Here is a 23,565-nt window from a genome sequence, read left to right as displayed (position 1 = left end):
AGCAGCAGCTGAATTAAAACTTATGTCTGGGTAATTCTAGAGCAGTTATCTTTTTACCAGACAAAGAATCTTACCCGTACCACATTCCCATTATAAACAGAAAGCAGATGTTTGGGATGAGAAAGTCCAGAACACAGGAGATTAAACACACACATGCTTCAGCTTTTCTTTCCAAACAAATAATCAGATTTTGCTATTTATCAGTACATGGTGAATACTCAACAGCTTTAGAATTGGGACTTGATGAACTAAAAGAAAATCAGAATCTATTTAAAAAGTCTTATCTTTACATTTTAAAACTAACTGGGGCTTGTATTGTGGCATAATAGGTTAAGCCACCACTTGCAATGCCAGCTTCTCTTATCAGAATGCTGGTTCAGGTCCTGGCTGCTCCACTTCTGATCCAGTTTCCTGGCAATGTGACTCAGAAAGCAGCGAAAGATGGCCAAAGCATTTGGGTCCTTGCCACCCACAAGATAAACTAGAATGGAGTTCCTGGCTCCTGGCTTGGCCTATCTCAGCCCTGGTTGTTGTGGTCATTTGAGGAGTGAACTAGCAGATCTAAGATCTCTTTTATCTGGGTCTCTTCTCTTGCTCTGTCACTCTGCTTTTCAAATAAACAAAATGATCCCTAAAAAACTTATTTAAAATCATGGTCATTACTGATCCTTATAATACTCAATTATGACAAATATAGTCATACTATCTTCTATTGACCTCTGCTGGTTAGAGTGGTGACCTACTGTGTGTTCTTTCTCATTGGTTTGTCTGGCATTTCCCAAAGTCCTCTGATCGATAGAAATGCTTATTTTGTTGTAATCTTTCCTCTCTTTCCCTGCACTATTCTAAATGAGACAATTAAATATAGTAAGTAAACCCACCAATCTATTCTAGGCTCTCCGCTGAAAAAGCCAGGATGTACCCATAGTTATTTCACCAGCAATCCCTTTCCAACATTAACATTTTCCACTACACTTACCTAGCCATCTCTGGATACATCTCAAGGCCCTCAAGCATGCAGAGGTTTCCCTGACACACCTCATAAAAATGGAAGTGTCCCCATTGTCCTTCCTGGCCTAATTTCTCAGACTCAATGCAACCATACAACAATCATCTCTGATAAATCTTTTCCTTAACCCTCAAAAGTGGCATTTATTGGTCAACCTCATCCACCAAATAATAATTTCTAGGACCCCTGGCTAACTCCTAATGATTCTTGTTTCAAGGAACCTGAGCATGTTGGCTAACTGAGTAGTATCTCACTTTGTACAATCTTAGAGATCCATTTATCAAACTCAATCTCCCAGAATTTTTTTCTGTTTCTTGAACTACCTCTAAAATAATCATCCACTTCCTCAAGTTCATCTCATCAGTGTCTCCAGATAAACAAGAGGTGTCCAGGGCACCAGAGGCAGACATTTAGGTGATATCTACCACCCAGCTAAAGTACTTTGAGCAGTTTTCACTTCTTTGTTGAAACCTTTCCTCTTGCTCCTGGACAAATAACCACTGCAATTCACTGCAAAGATCAGCCAATTGTAAGAAACCCAGTGCACTGCTCTATAATTGTATCACCTAGGATGCGACTGTGACAGCAGCAGGGGACATACTTGCAGTGGCCAGAAGTGACTACTGCCTCTCAGTCCCTAGCAATCGGATATCTCTGTCGGGTAACTCTGCATAACCCAAAAGGTTTGACAGGCAAAGGAGGCCGTGGATGGCATCACTTTTGTCATGCTGATATTAGCAATATGACACTAAGAGCAAGTGGACACCATTTGGGGCATGCGCCTGACACAGTGCCTATTTTAGATGTAGTACCCAAGAAAGGCAAATTTTAAAAGTATTTCAATCATCTTAATGTGTCAACCTATATTTTTATCTGTCCTATACATCTCTCCATATTTGAAAGAACATCATAAAACTAGTACTTTCTTGTTACATTTTTTGACAACTGTTCGTTCCACTCTGCCATAATTATCTTAAATTTCCAATATTTTACTGTATTAACTTCAGAAAATCATGCATGTCTACATTCAAATACAAACATATTCAAAATTCACAAAAAAGTGGTATTTATAGGAAAATCATATTCATCTCATTAATGCAGTCAATCATTACCTTCATTGGTTGCATACCATTCTATAGGCACCCACAAATTAGAAGGATGATGATTAATGTACAAAAAATTAAATGTGCAGGTTGGTCAATATTAAGAATCTGTGGTCATATTTCATGGAAATGAGCAGTGGCACAAACTGGGGGCCTTGAAGGCTCAGTACCAGGGGAACATCACATCCCAGTTTGTCAGGAACAGTCCTGGATTAAGTGTGTCATGGTGGTGTGTTTATTAATAGCATCCTTGTTTGCCTTCAAATTATTTTAGTAAGAAAAAGGGAAGGCACCTCTGTTACACAAATCATTTTTCCAATTTTCCTCAAATAAGCAGAATCTAGAATCCAAAAGAATCTGACAAAAATACCCAGAAAAAAACCACTATATTTTGTAGTCAGAATGCTGAGAAATTATATTTAACATATAAAATAGAAAACTATCAACAATTTATTGATTTCCCCCAAAGGAACTTGGAATAGAGTTGGGAGAGACAAGACATTCCACAATAAACATTAAATAGCAGGCATAAGAAGCAAAATGTTATGGGAATTAGGGGGAAGAGAAAGATCCTGCTGTTTGGAGGGTGGCTGAAATCTTCCCAAAGGACAGAGGACTTAACCCTTCTCTTGAGAAATATATGGAATTCACATCAAGGGGTGGTGGGGGGGGGGGCAGTGACACAGTACAATGTAAGGATTACATTAAAGAAAGTCTCCTACAATTCCATTATGAACTTGCCCATGAGTAGCACACATGTAAGTAGCATAATTACATAAGAAATTATGAAAGGACATATACAGTGAGACAAACTAAATTGCACAATAGGAATATTAAAAATTATAACCATGATTATTAGGAACACTCCAGGATTAAAATACAAGAGCTGACAACAGTTTGACTGTATCTCATGTCCCTTCCTTCCAAAAAAAAGAAAAGGTGGGAATTAGTCTGAACAATGTCACATGTGATTATACACTGGTTTTCAAGGTAACATATTGAGTTATATTGTGCTTTTCTGTATTTATACCCAGGACAACAAACCTGGAAGAAATGGAAGGCAGCATCGATCTTTCTTTAAACAAAACCAATTGTGTCAAAGTGTCTACAAGACCTCTCAACTTTCAAGGTAACTGATGAACATTTTATTGATACAGAAGAAAATCAAATCAAAAATTTGTAAAGTGCATAAAACAGGCAAGAATAGGGATAGAGGATAAGATAAGGTTTGTTTCAAGAACATTAGTTACAGAGATTTCTTGGAAGGAACCTGCAGTATAGTTGAGGGAGACAAGATATTCCACAATAAGCATTACATAGCAGGCATAACTATAAAACATTATGGGAATTAAGGGAAGAAAAAGACCTTGCTATTTGAGGGTCTGAATAAATCTTCCCAGATGGCATCAGACTTGAGCCTGCTCTGGAGAATGTACAGAATTTACATTAATAGAAAAAAATAACACACAGAAGACATACCTCATGTAGAAGAAATTTCTCTGATGTATCCCAAGATAGAGAAACAAAAATAATCAAGGCTCATTAAGAGAACAATATATTGGCTTCTCTCTGGAAAAGAATAGGGTTTATGGCAGGGATTTATGTAGTTATGATAGGATAGGTAGGTAACAATCTGTTTGGAAGATATTAATGGGTTTACACTATGCATTAGAAAATAGGCACTAGAATTTCTGACACAGATCTAGATATAATAATGGCTTAAGTATGAGAAAAGTTTTTGTTTTTTTTTTTAAGTTTTAAGCAATTTGGAAAATATGGCAAGTACACAGAAGCAGGACCCAAAGACCGTTTTATTTTGTTGCTCCACTATCCTCAAAATAGGATGTTCTTCTCATGGTTGGAATGGTACCTTCAGCTCTGGCCATCTCAAGTGTATTGGCAAGAAAGGAAAACAGAAACCAGGAGGGTACTACATTTCCTCTTGGTTGCACAACCTGCAAGCGGTACACACAAATTTTTCTCATGCACCGCTGACTATTACACAAACACTGAGCTGTACACAGCATCAAAGGAGGGAGGAATTTAATAGTCAGTTGAGTGGCCATGTGAACCACTTAGAAGTAGAAATTGGGAAAATAGACGTGGGGAGACAATAAATACTATAAAATTGACCCAATCCTATGCAACAGTGCTTTAAGATGTCACCTCTTGAAAACTACCACAATCTTTTACCCTTTTAACTCTGTATGACATCCTAAAATCAAACAACATTATAATTAAAGTTAAATCAAAGCAATTATAGAAAATGCTTTTCAATTCTGAAAGTTATCTATTATAAATATTTGCATTCCATCTCCTTTATTGAGTCAATTTTTTTAATTGACTACAAGCTGGTCATTTCCACAGCAGGTTTATTACACTGCTTTGTTTTCCCACATTCTTGTTTCAATATCCCATTGATCTACCATACCCAACCCCTCTATGTTATGAGGGCTTACACGATGAACCTTGCTCCATACTGCTTTGAAATTCATTACTGTAAGGACAGGTAGTCACACATGCTTTCTGAGCAACAGAGTGGCAATAAAAACAAGACTTCAATGAAATTAACATGATATTTTGTGTAAGATCACTTAGGTATATAATACAAAGTGTGTTGGAGGGGACAGACCAAAGGAATTAAAGTCAAACTATAATTTCTGCCAAAGGTAGGTAGCACATAGTGTACTTTGTAGAGGCATGTGTTAATAATTAAGGGATGAAAAAAAGCAGCGAGGTTAGAAAAAAAGAAGGCAAGTGACTCCCATAGGCTTCTGGGGTCTATGATTTTATGTTCATTAACCCAATAGGAAAAGTAACCAAAGACTACAGAATTTAATATCACAGGTTCAACTGAAACAGAAAGAAAGAAGCAGAGAATAAAATCTCTCTGCTGGTTAGATGTGACACAGGCTGTTACACTCCCAGAAGGGTGTAACAGTGCACTGATTGAAGACTGAAGGAAGAAACTAACTCTCCAGCTCCTGAGATAATGGAGTGTGTGGCACAGGAGCTTGAGCTCTTGGGCTCAAGACTCAGTTACCTGAATTTAGTCTTTGCTTCTGGGTCTACTAAGGCTGTATTGGAAGCCAGTTACTTAGCAAGCTTGAATTTCTTAATCTCTAATTGTACTGTCCTACAGGGCAGCCCTAACCACTGGTGGCTTCTGAGCAGTTAAATGTAGTGAGTCAGAAGAAATGTGCTCTGAGTACAAAATAAATGCAAGAATTCAAAGAGTTAGTAAACAGAGAATGCCCGGCAGGCGCAGTGGCTCAATAGGTTAATCCTCCACCTAGCAGCGCCAGCACACAGGGTTCTAGTCTCGGTTGGGGTGCCAGATTCTGTCCTGGTTGCCCTCTTCCAGGCCAGCTCTCTGCTGTGGCCAGGGAGTGCAGTGGAGGATGGCCCAAATGCTTGGGCCCTGCACCCCATGGGAGACCAGGAGAAGCACCTGGCTCCTGCCTTCGGATCAGCGCCATGCGCCGGCCACAGCACACCGGCCACGGTGGCCATTGGAGGGTGAACCAACAGCAAAGGAAGACCTTTCTCTCTGTCTCTCTCTCTCTCACTGTCCACTCTGCCTGTCAAAAAAAAAAAAGAGAGAGAATGCCCGATCTTTTATTATATTGACTACATGCCAAAATGACAACATCTTGGATAGCTGGAATAAAATATATTATTAAAATTAAATTTACCTGTCACTTTAAAAATTTCAATGGCTATTATAAAATTCAAAATCACATACGTAACTTATGTTACACAAGAGCTGTCTTCTAACAAAAGAAAAAACCATCTTGGGCCGGCGCTGTGGCTCATTAGGTTAATCCTCTGCCTGTGGCACCGATATCCCATAGGGGCCCCGGTTTCTAGTCTCGGTTGCTCCTCTTCCAATCCAGCTCTCTGCTATGGCCAGGGAGGGCATGGAGGATGGCCCAAGTGCTTGGGCCCCTGCACCCACATGGGAGACCAGGAAGAAGCACCTGGCTCCTGCTTCGGATTGGCACAGCGCCGGCCACAGCGGCCATTTGGGGAGTGAACCAACGGAAGGAAGACCTTTCTCTCTGTCTCTCTCCCTCTTTCACTGTCTGTAACTCTACCTGTCAAAATTTAAAAAAAAAAAGAAAAAAGAAAAAAGAAATAACCATCTCTAAGTGGCATAACAATATGCATCAAAAATGTTAGAGCGGCGCCGTGGCTAAACAGGCTAATCCTCCGCCTTGCGGCGCCGGCACACCGGGTTCTAGTCCCGGTTGGGGCGCTGGATTCTATCCCGGTTGCCCCTCTTCCAGTCCAACTCTCTGCTGTGGCCAGGGAGTGCAGTGGAGGATGGCCCAAGTGCTTGGGCCGGGCACCCCATGGGAGACCAGGAGAAGCACCTGGCTCCTGGCTTCAGATCAGCACAATGTGCCGCCGCAGCGGCCATTGGAGGGTGAACCACGGCAAAAAGGAAGACCTTTCTCTCTCTCTCTCTCACTATCCACTCTTCCTATCAAAAAAAAAAAAAAAAAGTTAGAGCACTGTTAGGCACAGGGCAAGAGTCCAAAGAATGCCAATTCCCATTTGTTAGCACTGAAGAGGTAGAAGAGAAGGGCTCAACTGGGTGGGTGCTGCTCTCCCAGGTAAGATAAGGTCTATGGCTGGAATCAGTCCTGGGGGAGCTGGGGCAGGTCTATGGAAATGGGGAAAAGAGCATAAGGCAGGCCCAACATCTAGTACTTATAGAGCAGCCAAATACCTTTACGGAACCTTTGTTGGCTTAATGCTGAAATCAGCTATTTAAATTGTTTTCTGAGTTAGCTCAAATAAATAAAACACTTTAGTATTTACATACAAATTGTCTTCTACTCGAGTAAGAACACAACAATTTCAGACAAGAACTGGAAGCTAATTCATAACATTTTATGATTTTCAACAATGTTTTGCAACAAGTTCTCTTTGGTGAGAATTTCTGGGAAAGGGAGAGAAGAAAGCAAGGGAAATTCATTTTGGAGCTCATCTGTCAAGAGACAGGTGATAGGGACTGAGGCCTTATGCAAATGCAACTTCATTGAAGGGTTTTAGGAGGACTTCAGGATTGTTCTAAAATGGTTCCAGTATCTCTTGGTTCTAGTATCCCTAATGCTTATAACCTCTTCAAAGCAAAAATTCTAATGGTGAACTTTAGAAACAAGTCACATGGGGAAAGCCAAAAGAAAAACAAAACAAAAATCGTGTTTCAATTTTAAAATATTAACTGGCTTTTTGGCTTATTCTAATGTTTACTTCACATCGCTAGCTATGGCTTGCCTGCTCTGCAGTTTGCATGATGTTGAGGGAATTATTGGGATGCTTATAGAAATGAGTGTATCAATTAAATACTTGTTTGAAAGCATTAGTTAAAAATACTATGAGAAATTCCCTACCCAAGAATATCTTAATCAACTGCCACATGGCTACCCTTCATGCTTCATGAAAACTGGGCTCTGGAATTAGTCTGGGTTTGAATAACTATAATGGATGGGCCAGATACCTCTAAACTGTGGAAGTACATGTCTGAGATTCTGGCCAAGCTCTGTAATCTCTCCATGTCTCAATTTTTTCATACATACAATTGACATTCCAGCAGTCTCTACACTGGGGCTGGTGTTGTGATACAGAGATTAGGCCACCACTTGTGACACCAGCATCCCATTTCAGAGTGTCTGAGTCCCTGCTTCTCAGATTTCTTCTAATCTGCCTTGGAAACCAGTGGATGATGGACTCCTGCTGCCCATGTGGGAGACCTGGGTGGAGTTCCTGGTTCCTGGCTTTAGCCTGACCCAGATCTGGCTTTGGTAGTCATTTGGGGAATGATCCAGCAACTGGAAGATCCCTTTGTCTCTATCTATCTGTCCCTCTCTCTTAGTGCTCTGCATTTAAAAAAAAAAAGTTTAAGCTTCTGTGTACTCTCAGAGTTCTTGTTAAGCTTATTCATTACTTAAAACAGAACCTGAAATATTATCCACCATTTGAAACTGGTTTATATTTCTCTATAATGTACCAAAAGAACAAAAGCATGTTTGAGGCCAATCAATATTATACGCTTGTGACACACGATCCCTTAACCTACAATTTCTTCTTTTCTCCAAATGAACTTCTGAAATTTGTTTAGCATTATCTTATTCAAAGACTTACTAACATGCCCAAAAACACAGCAAGAAATTGTTATAAACAATCTAAGCCTTCTAGAAACCCTAGAAGGCTTCAACTAAGAGGTACACAGACAAAATATCATTAAATAGTTTAGGACTTCCAGCAGGAATGAAAAAAGAAAATCACTGGGAATTCATATTAATATTTTTTCAAGTTTAAAAGCCAGAAAGTAATCTGGTTACATATTATTTGAGAAATGTAAAATCCAGATAATATGCAATTTGTTGGAAATTCCATGAACTACTATGACAAAAGTCAAACACACAAATTTGAAATGAAAATGCATTTGTGTCAGAATGATTCTCAACCATCAAATGTAAAAAAAAAAAAATCATTACTTTGATTAATTACTTCTAATTTTAAAAGAACTCAATAGGTCAGATTTCACAAGTTTTTCTTTTCTCCTATTTTGCCTACCAGCAGTTTGTATGAACAATGTAAAAGCAGAATTTTATTTTCATTATTTAAACTCATTTGAAATTTAGAAAGGATGAGTTAGGGATATCTGCCCCAAAGATCTCTCTGTTCCCTTTCTCATCCCTCAGCTCTCCAAAATTCTTTCCTTAAATCCATAAAATACAAAACACAAGGTCTGCTATATTATCCAAATTGGTAGAGTGAAGAGGTCTGTCTACTCCTAATCACCAAATAATGTATTAAAAATGGAGTTTCTACATCAGCTACATAACAATACTAGCCATGAAAAAATGGGTACAGTAATTATAACATAATGGTTACTATTTATGGGGCATTTTATCTGTGGTGAGTTTGCAGTTCTTCACTGTATCTGAGCAAAAGGCATGAGACTAACACTGCTGAACAGATGAGGAAGCTGAGAGAGAGATGAAATAACTTGTCCAGGAAATAGCAAACCCAGAATCCAAACTAGAGATCTATGGTTTTAACGGGGACACTTTCTATCTTTTCTTCTTCTTTTATTTTTTTCTTTTCTTTTTTTAAGATAACCTAGCAGGATGAGAAGAGAAGTCTAGTGTAATCTGAGAATGTTAAACAGGTCACAGTGAGAAAAGAACCTATAAACTAGCTAACAACTACTATACCCTTACAACACTTAGCTAATCAGCTACAAACTATTCTGTAAGGGACTACAAAAATCAGGCATTTTTAAGATGTTCTAAATTCAGATTTCTGAATGCAATGTATATTTTATATCAATGATGCAGACAATTTGCTTCACCTAGCTTTGATATTGATTTGAAACATACTACCAGCTTATCTCTTGAGGAAGGCAAAAACAAACAGCAGCTAAGATTAAGCTAGGGGTTACCTTTGAAGGTGTTGGCCTTTAATGTTTAAAACAGAAGAAATTTTCAAATGAATAATCTCTGATTCATGTTTGTTATTACCTGCTAATCATTTACTCATCACATGATACCCAAATACTAATCAAATTTTCCTTTTAAAACCTATATGGGTCGGTGCCACAGCTCACTAGGCTAATCCTCTGCCTGTGGCGCTGGAACCCGGGGTTCTAGTCCCGGTTGGGACGCCGGATTCTGTCCCGGCGGCCCTCTTCCAGTCCAGCTCTCTGCTGTGGCCCAGGAGTGCAGTGGAGGATGGCCCAGGTCCTTGGGCCTTGCACCAGCATGGGAGACCAGGAGGAAGCACCTGCCTCTTGGCTTCAGATCAGCGCAGCAAGCCGGCCGCAACGTGTCGGCCGTAGCAGCCACTTGGGGGATGAACCAATGGAAAAAGGAAGACCTTTCTCTCTGTCTCTCTCTCTCTCACTGTCTAACTCTGCCTGTCAAAAAAAAAAAACACCCTATATGAGAAACTTGTAGTTAGGACTTAATTTAAAGAGGATCTTAAAACTGGGGACTGATTATATTTTTAGGAAAGAATCAAATTATGCTAATAAAGATCATAGCAAGTAGGTATATTACTTCAAGAGAACAGAAAAGAAGGTACCAAAGATGCTTTATTTGAAAAGGACACTAATGTCTTTGCATGTCATTTCAAAAAATATTGCTCCTTACAAGCCATAAAGGACTCCCATGGCAGCTAAAAGTACAACGAGATGTGTCAAATACATACCAGCAGATGGCATCTTAATTCAGATAGCACAATAACATATCATAGGAAGTAATAACTGCATTTCTGAAATTGAATCAAGTCCATAAATTCCAAATAGATCTCTAAATATTAAAAAGCCTGACACTAACCAGCAAATCTAAAGGAATCTCAACAGTAGTAGTCTTTTATAAATACTGTCTTGAACAAAAATATATGAATCTGAAAAGAAAGGCAATGCAAACAAAATGGTGACCTTGACATCAATGTTTATGGAAATAAATGAACACACTACAAATGGAGCCATACAGAAAAAGAAAGCTCAGCTAATCATTAAGTTTCTTTCATTTTTATCTACATTTTTTTCTTGTCACTAAACCTCATTTTATTCTTGCACAGAGCTTTGTTTATTAACAAGATAAAAGGTGCTTCCAAAGTAACAGTGTTAAGAAATCTTAAAAGAAATTACAAAATAGGTCAAGATTCCTTCACCTACATATGAAAGTACTTTAAAAAAAAAAAAACTCATGGAAAATGGAATTACAAGATACATTTATTTTGGTGTAAAAAGTTTTAAAACACATTCTGAAGTTTATTTCATAGTATATGCTTTCCATGTACTTCTTGAAAGTCCCTTTATGCCTGCATTTCAACTGACTTTTTACTAAAATAAACTTTTGAAAACAATGTTAATTTTAAAGATTTACTTATTTATTTGACAGCTTGAGTAGCAGAGAGAGCGTGAGCAATTACATTTGCTGATTCACATGGCTCCAACAGTTGGCACTGGGCAAGGCTGAAGCCAGGAGCCAGAATCTCCATCCAGGTCTCCCACATGGATGGCAGGAAGTCAGGTACGTGAGCCATCATCTGCTGCTTCCAGGCACATTATCAGAGAGCTGGATCAGAAATGGAGCAGCTGGGACTGGGACTGGCACTCCAGCATCCCAAGCAGCAGACTAACTCACTATGCCACAGCATGTTCCCTCAAAATAGTTTTAATCCCAATTACTTCCACTAAATCCCATGGCTTTTTTTGAAGTCCCCTTGTATTTGCCTCTCATGAATTTGAAGTTCAAAATGTTTGGTATCCAAATCTTAAATATCTAAGGAATACAATGGAACAATGCTATTATGGCTGACAGAAGGGCCAGGATGCAAAATATGCACAGAAACTAACTACAGAAAAACATACAATAAGCTGGAATCAAAAATAACCACAATACCACAAAAGGCAACCTTGTCTAGAATCTTACACAATGTCATGTTTCATGAAACTCTGAAAATGACTAGCTCCTGGAAGTGGAATGTTTTGTGTTGTTCCTTCTACCACCATATAATCAGTAAAATATATTTTCACATCAGTATTATTTTCATGTGGTGAAAACAACTTAGAGTAATATGTGTTACCAGTTTGTTATTTCTTATTAGATAAGGATTTAAATATATAATTTACCATATAAAGACCTTTTGGGTTTAATATGATCAAAAGAATATTGACCTCCCCCTAAACATAAACCCCTAACTCCACAGAAGGACAGTTCCAGGGGCTTTCACTGTGCTATTAGGTGATACAGGTGGTGAGCTGGACCAAGCACAGGAGGTCAAACAACGTGACCTCATAGGCAAAAGCAAAGAAGACCTCCCCTCAGGTAGCACATTTTCACATCAGCAAGATGTCTACAAAAAAGCACTAGTTAACCTTTGTAAATGACACATTTTATATAACAAGAAAGTAACTAACCTTAAATGGTGATAAAGCAGCTGCCTTAAAATGTGTTATTAGTTTCCCTTACTAATCTGCTAGTTAAACCACAGATCTTCCCATAAAAATGACTTTTGATGGCTGCATGTGTTTTTTTATTTTAATATCTCATACATCTAAAATATCCCACTAAGAAGCCAGAAACCAATAGGTTTAAGAAAATCAACAGTCAGTAAAAAAGAACAGAAAAAGAAGATAACCACTGTTTCAGTGATTGCACTGACACAAACACATATATAAATACATATTCTACTTCGATGTTCTCATATGTCTTCATTGTATTATTATCGTAATGTGCTATTTGTAAATCTTCAGAATACTGAGATTAAATTATTTGGAAACAGAATAATGTCCACAAAACCACAGCACCATTCTCAGGTGTTTAACACTTTAGTAGGATAACAGCAAGAGATGAAAAAATAACTCAGGACAATACAATTTAATACCATGTTATAAATGGTGACTCCCAGATTTAATGCTTTCACGGGCCTGGGAAATTAACCTTTACCTCCAAATAAAATGGGAACAGACGTGGCAGATCTGCCTGGGTTTTAAGTTGATTTTTTAAAGGTTTTATTTGTTTATTTTAGAGGCAGAGTTACAGACAGTGAGAGGAAGAGACAGAGAGAAAGGTCTTCCATCCACTGGTTCACTCCTCAAATGGCTGCAACGGCCAGAGCTGAGCCGATCTGAAGTCAGGAGCTTCTTCCTGGTCTCCCATGCAGACACAGGGGCCCAAGTGCTTGGGCCATCTGCTGCTGCTTTCCCAGACCATAGCATAGAGCTGGGTTGGAAGTGGAGCAGCCAGGACTAGAACTGGCCCATGTATGGGATGCCGGCACTGCAGGCAGAGGGTTAATCTACTGCATGCACCACGGCACCGGCCCACACCTGGGTTTTAATTCAAGTTCTGGCACTTTCTAGCTGGCTAACTCTTTTAAGAAACTGATTTCACTGAGCTCCAGTTTCCTGCTTCGTAGAATGGGATGGAGAGCAGTACATCCTTGGGGCTGTGTGAACACTAAGAATTAAAATGTATGGTGTTGACAAGGGCAAGAAACAAGAACTTAACAAATGTTATCCCAACAGCAAACACAACTCAGTAATTTGTCCCCCAAATAGTTATTAAAAATATCTACAGTTACCATAGTTTTATATAAAAAAGCGCATTTTTCCTAAAATGAGAAATATAATTTCATTCTAGACCAGTGAAAACGTTGTTAGGGACTAGGCCGAATCTGTGACCAGCATTTGGCACTGTCCATTATAGCTCACACATGTTCCCACCTCAGGAGGAGATTAAAATCAGTGGGGACTGAAATTATTAGCAACACTTCAATAAGAAATTAGAATATGAAGTGAGACTGGGAATGCAATATAGTCTGCATAGACAAAAGAAAACAGATATCTTCAAGTCCCTTTTTTAGGTAGCTAGTAAGATTTTCTCTCCTTACCTGGAGGAATTCCAGTATCATTTCAAACACTGCTTCTCCTAACACCACAGCAGTACTGACTTTAATACAGGTTAACCTTCTCTGAAAGAATGGCAGGATCACTGCTGCAAGTCATCACTTTCAGATTTCAATAATTGTTTTGTGCATGTCTATCTTTCCATGAAAACAACTACAGGCACCACCTTCAGGAAAGTACTGAAACACTTCACTGTTCGTGAGAGCTCCAAGGCATAGAAGGTGTAGGACACGGTGTAATGAGGCAGAGGATACGGTGTAATGAGTCTTCAAGTCCTGTAACCGTTTTTACAATTAGGACATAATCGTAGTGACCACCAAACGTTTCCTGGGGATGGTGCTACATGTTTATTAATGCTTAACGGCTTATTACTAACTTGTGTATAGAAACACAGAATTACTGAGGCTCGGCTGTTCTTAACAGACCACCCAAATGTACCACCCAATTCACCTTAGGATATTTTTCATCGCTAGCGTGTTTGTCTTTTATAAACTGTCACAGTAGTAGAATTCTTTTTGTTGTTGTTTTTGCTTCTGTTTAAAGATTTACTTATTTATTTGAAAGCATTACAGAGGGAGGGAGGGAGGAAGAAAGGGAGGGAGAGAGGGAGAGGGAGAGGGAGAGGGAGAGGGAGAGGGAGAGGGAGAGGGAGATCTTCCATCCACTGGTTCACTCCAACGGCCAGGGTGGGCCACAGCAAAGCCAGGAACCTGGAACTTCATCCAGTTCTCTCACATGGGTTCAAGGCCCAAAGACGTGGGTCACCTTCTAAGCTTTCCCAGACACAACAGCAGGGAGCTGGATCAGAAGTAGAGCAGCTGGGACTTGAAACAGCACCCAGGTAGGATGCTGGATTTGCAGGCTGCAGCTTAACCTGCTGTGCCATACTGATGGCCCCAGTGGTAGCTTTCTATAGAAAATTTCCAGACAGCTTATGAAGAAAAAAAGCTACTCATATATAGATAAATTGGATGTCCCAAAGGTGCTAAGCAGTATCCCCTTGCTTTGTCTCCTTGTGTTAAGGAACACATTTTTATTTAAAATACAATAAATGATCATCAACAGTCAATAATTTATTCCTTCTCAAGAAACTTTACCATCAATGTTCCTCAAGCTTTCTTCAGAAATAAGCAACAGCAAATTCTCTCAATTTAAATGAAAGTGCCTCACTTCCACCTTATGACAGAGAGGCCGCACAGTGGGTACAGTGTAGCATGACAGCTAGGCACGAATAACATGGACAAACAAATGCCTGCTCAGTGCAAGGTCTGTAGTTGCCTACCTAGGAGACCTCCGGGCAAGCACCTAAGCCAGTGGCTCCTACAGTGTGATCTCAGCTCAAGAGCATCATTACCTGGGAACCTGTCAGAAATTCAAATTCTCAGCTCCTTCTGCAGACCGACTAATGAGAAATGCTAGAGGTGGGACGTGGCCCTCTGCAGCTTATGAAGCCCTCCTGGAGATTCTGATGTGTGCTCAACATTACCAACACTGCTTTCAGCCCTGTGTCTCCCCTTCCTCATGTGGTTTTCTGACAACAAGCGCGTGTGACCAGAGAGGTAAAGTGATCAGGAAAAAAGGACACTGACTCACATTCAGAACAGTCCCTAAAGATCTGGCCCAGAAATCATAGGTGGGCAAAATGCCCCAGAAGTCATACTTTGTCCCCATAAAAACTAAAGTCATGCTGCTTTACAGTAAAACAAGACAGGACGAAGAGAATAAATACTGATCTTTTAGTTCCCAAAAGACACTGGATTCCAATCCCCTCTCAACTCTCCCCAGAGTCCAGGCAAGGGGAATTCCAATTGACGTCAGCTGCTGTAGGGAAAGAATGCCATGACCTTAAACTTGGCCACCAGTCCACTCTCACATCCAGGAGCGGAGCCAGAGGGCTCCCTGGCCACTGCCTGACGTGCTAAATGGCAGGCCCAGCCACTGAGGGAATCCTTTGCTGCCCCAGGGACAAATCCCCTGCTGCAGGAAACAGACAAACCGGAGAGATTAGCAGCCTGCCCAGCTGATGATACTGGCCGCTGCCCTCCGCCCAGAGAGCAGAAAATAAGTTCCAAATCACTCTATTCAAAAACCTAATCTCCTGGTCTGCCTGCGCTTTACAAATGAGTGGAATGTTCTCTGTCAAGTAAGAGGGAAAAACAGGAAAATATGAGAACTTTAGGGAGAAATGTAGTGGATTCCTGAAAACTCTACCTAACCACATTCACAAAGTCTTTAATACACTGAATTGTTAAAAAAATATACAAACTAATAGTATGTCTTTAAATCAACTTTAGGAATCACTCTTTTAAAGGCCCTGAAATAAACACTGAATCCAATGTCCCTGGTATGCCAAAGTGAGCATCATGGCTCCCTTGAACTAGAAGGAAAGGTTTCTGATCAACTCCTCCCCAGAGCTCCTCCCCCAACACCCTGCTCATTCCATCAACGATGCTACTTTAGCAACGACTTTGATTATGTATTAACTCCCCTGCTCCAAGACCACTGTGGCTCCCCATTGCTTACAGAGCAGCATTGCAAGGAACATTTTCAGTGCTGCCTACAAGAGACAAATATCTGACCCTCAACTTTGTAACCTGTCTCACAGCCTTCTGACACACTGTCTTCCCAAAGTTCATCTTCAAGAACAAGGCTGGCCACTTGACAAAACATATCTATGTACTTAGTAGGCTGTAGTGCATGCCCAACTTTTGAATACAAGGAAATTTTACAAACCATGCATGTTCCAATTCAAACTCAGGAAACCTCAAGACATCCTCTGCCCTCTATGTTCTCTATGTTCCCATTCCAGTTTTTCAGCACCTCTGTTACAAACTTGACACATTATATAGTGAGTATCTGTTTATGTGTCTGACTCCCTTACCAGAACCTGGGTATCCTAAGCACAGACTACATCTCAATGCTTTTACCATCCATGATCCTGGCCTCCCTAAAGAGTCCTCAATCCATTTTCAGGACAGGCAGGAATCCAGCTAGTTAACACAGACTTTAACTCAGGATGAGATGTGGCAACCAATGGGCACTGTCAGGAAAACCAGTCATTGTTCAAAAATAGAACAGCTTTATGGCTCTTATAAGCTATATACTAATTGGCTTGAGTAGATCTGAGTCAAATCTTTAATCAATAGTTTGTGTACTTACCTTGGGGTAAATACTGCTTCCATTTTTCTTGTGGTATTCTTAGCCTTTCACACAGATCAGATTGTGCACATGTGTGTAACCCATGCCACCCTTACCAAGTAAATATCCTTTGGATGTGTTAAACTGAATTGTCAAAATGCATAGCTATTTGGAAACTTTTAAAAAAATATTTCACGGGGTCAGCATTGTGGCATAGTGGGGAAAGCTGCCACCCACGATGTTGACATCCAATGTGGGTGCTGGTTCAAGTACTAGCTGCTCCACTTCTGATCCCACTCGTGCCTAATGTGCCTGGGAAAGCAGCAGAGGATGGCTCAAGTGCTTGGGTCCCTGCACCCGTGTGAAACACCCAGAGGAAGCTCCTGGCTCCTGGCTTCAGCCTGGCCCATTCCTGGCCAATGTGGCCATTTTGGGGATGAACCAGTAGATGGAAGATATCTCTCTTTCTCTGCCTCTCTCTCTCTTTCTCTCTCTCTCTCTCTCTCTCTCTAATTCTGCCTTTGAAATAAATAAAATAAATCTTTAAGAAAAATAGAAAAATATATTTCATTTGTATGTTTTCTAGTAAACAAGGATATATTCAACTCAGTTTTCAGAAAAAGTGAAAGTGAGAAACTATATTCACAAAATGCCTGCAACACAGAAATACAATTTTCAAACTAAATATCTGGAAATCTACCATTTTAATCAGTCAGGCTAGTCTAGAGCAAACAGCAGAGCTTGTTTCATGGCTTCCTTGTTTTGATTGGGATCTCACTGAGAGTTTCAGATATCAGAAGGGTGTAGCCCTTATAAGCAGGACTATTGGCCTTATCAAAAAGTGCCCAGAGAGGTGTCTTCCCCTTCTTCCACCTACAGACACAGATGAAAGCTCCATCTGAGAACACTAGACTTGCTGGTCTTTGATTTCAGACCTCTCAGACTCTCCTAAATAAATATTTCTATTGTTTATAAACAACAGAAATTGTGAGTTAATGGCATTTTTTTTTATTGCAGCCATAAAGGACTATGACATTAACTTGCTGGAGAATGAGATACATAAAAATGTATTCTCCCTTTTATCCAATGTGCAAAAGATTTTTCTACTGGCCTCTGCCACTATTATTCCATATTCTAATACTCTCAGAAAAAGGAGGTGAGGGACAGTGGAGAGACCACTCAGATGTAATCTACTAGAAGCTCTGTAGAATCTTTCCTTTATCACGAGATGTGAATACTCTTCTAAAGAAAGGTTTTCCCTTCTTGAGTTAGACTCCAGTCGTGCTTCAGAGTGACATATTCTGTGACGTCTCCAAAAGCTATTCTTGCACTACCTAAAAGGCTTTTCTTCTCTCTCATGGAAAGTGATACTTCACTGAGTCCTGATTTTTAAAGTATCTTTATATCTAGTTTCTGAAATTTGTCAAACTATCAGCCGCTATCTGAGCCAGGTGGAAGAATTAGGTGTGGCTTCTGAATGAGAGGGCAAATGCACTGCGGAAAGGCCCAGGGTTCAGGGATAAGATATTGTGAATTTGACTCTTCTAAAATCTTCTCTTTGTGTTCTTCCAGGACAGAGGCTAGCAACAGAGGAAGTGATCAGGCTACCCCAGAAAATACCTCACCCTAAATATCCATTTTCCATGTTATTTTTCAACTCCATTAATACTTCCTGGGCTCATTCATGATTTTCACATGAATTATTCATCAGAATTCACAAATTATCACATGTAATGGGAGAAAAAGAACTCAATAGCATGCAACTCATTCTTATCAAAAACAAATAAGCTTAATGATATATACAGCTAATACGTTAGGTAGAATTCATAGTCAAAATAAAAAAACACTTTTTTGGTTGGTGGTGGATTCTGAACAGTATTCAGGTGCTGAAATTTTTGGGTTTTAATATATAGGAAAGTAAAGCCTGTCCACTGTTGCTCTGTATTGTATTTTCATGGCTTCTGTGACCCGGAGATAACAATGCATGACTCCACTGTATAAGATGAAAACAAGATTCACACAAGGGTACTTCAGAAAGTTCATGGGAAACGAAGCTAAAAGTCAAGTTTGTTTTGGTGCAAAAAAACCTAAAATTCATTGAAAATATTTTTATAATACACATTTTTCCATGAACTTAATGAGGACTCCTGACAGTAACTAGCACACACACAAACACCAGGTAAGTCCACGGCCTGATTCACGTACCACTGTCAATACAGACTTGATACAACTGCAGCCAATTCCTCCTGCTGCCTGACTCAACCCACCCTCACTATATTTTCTGAATTTGGAACAAGCAAGAAGATCAGCTAGCTTGCCAACCAAAAATAAAATGTAAATAATGTCAATTTCTTTGGAGTAGGAATCCTTAGGGGGCATTTCCATCAAGGAAGGTGTAAGCCTGATGTTCAAGAAAGCTTATCATTATAACAATCACATTCACATAAGTGTTTGAAGACCAGTAATATTATAAGAACATGCAGAATGGGAAAAAAGAGATAATCACTAAAATGCATGGAATAGTTTTAAATATTCCTCTTATTCCAAAAGAGACATATGATATCTAGATGTTTTCCCTTTGCCAGAAAGAGAATATGTAAGGGGAAAATGAAAATTACTAGGTTCTCTAAAAATGAAAGCCTGCCAAGTTTAGCAAACTCCACAAAGGGTAAATAGATCAAAAATCTCTAGTATGAGCTACTCTATTTTCCATTAAGCATACCTGAACAAAATTTGTACCTGCCCATGCAAAGCAACAGTACAAAAACATTCAGAATGTAAATACTTGTCTTCTAGGAACAAAATGTTATAGGAAAGTGAGAAATTTGGCTTTCGTCCTGAAGTTCAGTATTTCCCAAATTTTAATGTGTGTGAGAATCATCTAGAACACTTGACAAGTCAACACAGATTATGGGGCCTTACTCAGTTCTAGAATGCGGCCTGGAAATTCAGATTTTAACAAGTTCCCAGGTGAAGATGATGAGGAGGATGTAATGATGACGACAGTCTGGGGATCACATATTGAGAACCAGTAAATTAACTCAACCACTTCCTCAACCACTGTGAAAGTCTTAGGACACTTCAGCCTTCCCAGTTAATAACCTGTATTTTTTCTGCCAGTTAGTGTTTGCAATGACAAACAACATTTCTTAATTAAGAATTACATCAAATATCTTCATCATCTTCATTATCTTGAAGTTGCCCCTCACTTTTAATAGCACCCCAATCTTGCAGACATTGAACACATGAAAATAAATATATTCTACATACATACAATATCCTTAGTCCCTTAATGTACAGATTTAACAGTAAAGGAGTACAGTGAGTAAGGTACTTGAAGACCCAGTGGTAGCCATGACCTTAGATCTGATGTTATAAACAAGAAAGTTCAGGCACAAGGGAGCCAGGAACTCCCTCCACTCTCCCATGTGGGAGGAAGGCACCCAAGTCTGCATCCTCAGGACTTACCTGTGACCGGCGCATCAATATCCAGCAAGTTTTTTTCCTGTCGAAGAATTGAAGCGCCTTCTGTTATTATTCTCAATGCAACACTCTCTTCCAGTCTGCCCTCCTTCATGAGATGTGCTTTTAAGATATCCACACGAGGTTTCCCATCATTATCAAACACTTCCTTTGCTGTGAGCCGGTGACTTGGAGGAAATGGGACAGCTGAAAGGAAAAATGTCAAATTACTATATTAGCCCAAACTCAACAACAAAAGATTCAGTAACAACCATCCCCATCAGCAAACCCCTACAGGTGTATTTTAAAAGTCTCCACATTAAAATAGGATCAAAAGCTATCAAGGATTAAGGACTGCCTTCTCCCTTTCATTCTAGATGCAATTTGCAGTTATTCATTCAGTACTATCTCTTGCATCTGAAAGATGCTGATGGGTTTAATAGAGAAAAAGCCATGAGAAACAGTTTTCTGTTAGGCAATGATCAACTCCAGAAATGAAAAACGTTTCTACACAGAGCTCCACAATGGGCTGGAGCAGTCTCCTATCTGCAGCAGGCTCATCTCCAGGGATCAGAAGAATGAGAAGAGGATGCCCTACCAGGTCTCCTGGCCTAACTAGAAGGCACAGAAGGCAAAAACGCACTTAAAGCTGAATAGGGACTCAAGATTTGTGTGTAGTTGTGTAAGCATTTGTACAAAGGACTATCTTGAAGAGTGAGGGGCAGAATGACGTCAGGGGTAGTTATTTGGCAAAATGATACGAAAACAAACTCCAGTACTTGCTCAGACTTAGAACACCCAGGCTCTCTCCAGCACCACCTCCTCCCTCCCCCAATTTCATCCCAGCACCCTTTAAAAGGAGCAAGCTCCTTTGTAGTTGCTGTATTCCTTCACATTTGTAAGTACATTTACTCAGCCGGAGCACATTCAATGTATGTGAGATTTCTGAAAAATGGTCAATGAGTCATTTACATTGTTTTATTTATTTGAAAGGCAGAGTCACACAGACACACACAGAGGGAGAAAGATTTTCCAACTGCTGTTTCACTCCCTGAATGCCCACAAAAACATGGGCTGGGCTAGGCTGAAGCCAGGAGCCAGGAACTCTCTGTTCTCCCATATGGGAGGTAGGCACCCAAGTATACCTGAGCCATCAGCCACTGCCTCCCAGAAGGCATTAGCCAGGAAGCTCAACAGAATGAAGAGCAAGGACTCAAATGCAGACACACTGATATGGCAAGCAGAATCTTAACTGTTACACCACTACCCCCATGCCAATGAGCCACTGAAAAATTCATCATCTATTTCACCCGAAGATTCTTCCACTGGACAAAAAGTCAGACCTTTGAGAAGTATCTGGCAAGGAGCACTGACATTATTCCATTTAACAGCCATGTGCCATATGCATCATGCCATAGGCAGAAGAGCACTCCCCCTCCACACACACACACCCTGCACAGGAGGGCTCTTCTTAGAGGAAAAATATTGAAGTCAAGAAATAAACCATGTCTTATTGCTTCCTTAAAGTCTCTCTCGAAGAATACTGACAATAGACATATGCTAAGAAATCTGAGTAATCCAATAGCATATGTTTGCTATCACTGTGAAATGTAGCTACTTAAGAGAAGAGAAAAGAAAAACCAGGAAATGAATCTATATGGCTGGATGCAAGTGTGATTTTCTGAACAATTCAACCACATCTATTTAACTCTGCTGCCAAAAGTGGTTGTGACAGACGCGGTGGGTGAGCAGGATGAAGCTGGGTGCAAAGCTTGGCGGCACTGCCTGTTCCCCTGCTGCATGACCTTGGGAAGGTTAAAGAACTGCCTTTGCCTTTGGTTACCTCACTTGTAAGTGGAGATTACAGCTATCTGAGGATGGTTATGATAACCAAAGTAAATAGTAATAGTGGTAGCCAGCATTTAGGGAGTATTTATTTTACACCTCATATTAATGTTTGGGTAATAAAATTGGACACATTAGTAAAGCTGTAAGATGGATAAGGGCATATGTATGCATGTTTATATATAAACTTATTTAGTCCTCATAATATTACTGTGGGAGAGTAACTTGAGGCTCAAAAATAGTAAGCACCTTGCCCATGAAAATCACCTACTGATTCATCTGTGGACTCAAAGGGTTTAAAACCAGGCGTCTGAATCCAAAAACTCGGTGTTAACAGCTAAACTACATTGTTTCCAAGAAAGTATTTTAGATAGCTATTAATAATTAAAAAGCAGTCAGAAAGTCATTTTAATAATTAAAATTCTGACAAATGTAAAGAGGGGCTTACTTATAAAGACCATTTTTATTTTCAATAATATAATTTGGGGCAACTAACAGTAGAATATTTCTGACAAGTGTACTTTAAAAAGTTTCAGGAAAATGGGATTAAACTATAAGCTTATTTAGTGAAAAACATCCTAAGGGCTAAACAGTTTTTCCCATAGTATGCATTTTCATAAACTACTCTGAAGAGCCCTCGTAGAAACGGGTTTCAAAAACCTTCTGCAACAAAATAACCTTATCTTTTCTATTTTTCCTGGACTTTTTGAAGTACCCTCATAAGATGTCAAAGTATTGAATAAAATAAAACACAAATGTGTAATGCCAAAGGACAGTCAAAATAATAGAAAATCCATGAAATAAACAGAGAAAAGGAAGAAACTAGCCCATTAAACTTGAGATATTTGCAAGTGACTTTGTTTCTTTGAGCCCCACCCCTCCTTGTCTGACTACTACAGCATACTTGTTAAGAAAAGGAGACATTGCAATGGCCACTGTTTTCATTTATTTTAACCTGGGGGCTTCTATCAGTTTTGAGATTAGAAAATACCTGACCTGGCAATTCCTCAAAATTCCCCAAGCTATAGGTAATGAGTCATGAGCTGAACAGGAAATGGACTGGAGAAAACTTCAAAACCTTTACATATGCGCAGGAGCTGATCATTTAGAAGCTAGGATTTCCAAAGGTATGAATTAGGCAACTAATGAAGGTTGAAGTGACTGTAAAATTGTCAGGCCAAGAATCACAGGAAAAGGAAGAGGTCTGGCTTATTGCTGGACAGATTGTAACAGTGGGGTCTTATTAATATCAATAAAGATCAAAGCATTAAGCCTGAAAGTGTTCAAGCACTTAAGATAGTGAGAGGCAAAGAAAGAGCACCCTGCCCCCAAGGGACAGCCTCACCTTCATGAATTAGACTTTCTCCAAGCCCCAAGGCTCTCTTCAATGCCAAGATCACTGCTAAGAGCAGATGCTCCACCCTTCACTGCAGCACTTTTACCTTCCAGTAATTGCTATTCTGACTAAGGTAAAGCCACCTGCTCCAACACACTGAAACTGGTTCCAAATAAACAGGGGCCGGAGAGAAGCAGCAGCAGCAGCAGCCTACCAGAGGGCTATGTTTCCAACT

General features: G+C 39.7%; 1 protein-coding gene across 1 annotated transcript in view; it reads right to left on the bottom strand.

The window, feature by feature from the left end:
• Nucleotides 1–23,565, bottom strand: part of PPP3CA (protein phosphatase 3 catalytic subunit alpha) — a 325,310-nt gene that overhangs the window by 152,116 nt on the left and 149,629 nt on the right. The window contains exon 2 of the mRNA XM_062199820.1: nucleotides 20,156–20,356. Within this exon, the coding sequence (XP_062055804.1) occupies nucleotides 20,156–20,356 (201 nt within the window). The remainder of the gene's footprint in view (nucleotides 1–20,155; nucleotides 20,357–23,565) is intronic.

Source organism: Lepus europaeus, chromosome 8 (assembly GCF_033115175.1).
Source record: "Lepus europaeus isolate LE1 chromosome 8, mLepTim1.pri, whole genome shotgun sequence".
In the NCBI taxonomy this organism is placed as follows: Eukaryota; Metazoa; Chordata; class Mammalia; order Lagomorpha; family Leporidae; genus Lepus; species Lepus europaeus.
The sequence above is the reverse complement of the archived record's forward strand: the minus strand, read 5'-3'. Positions and strand labels throughout refer to the sequence as shown.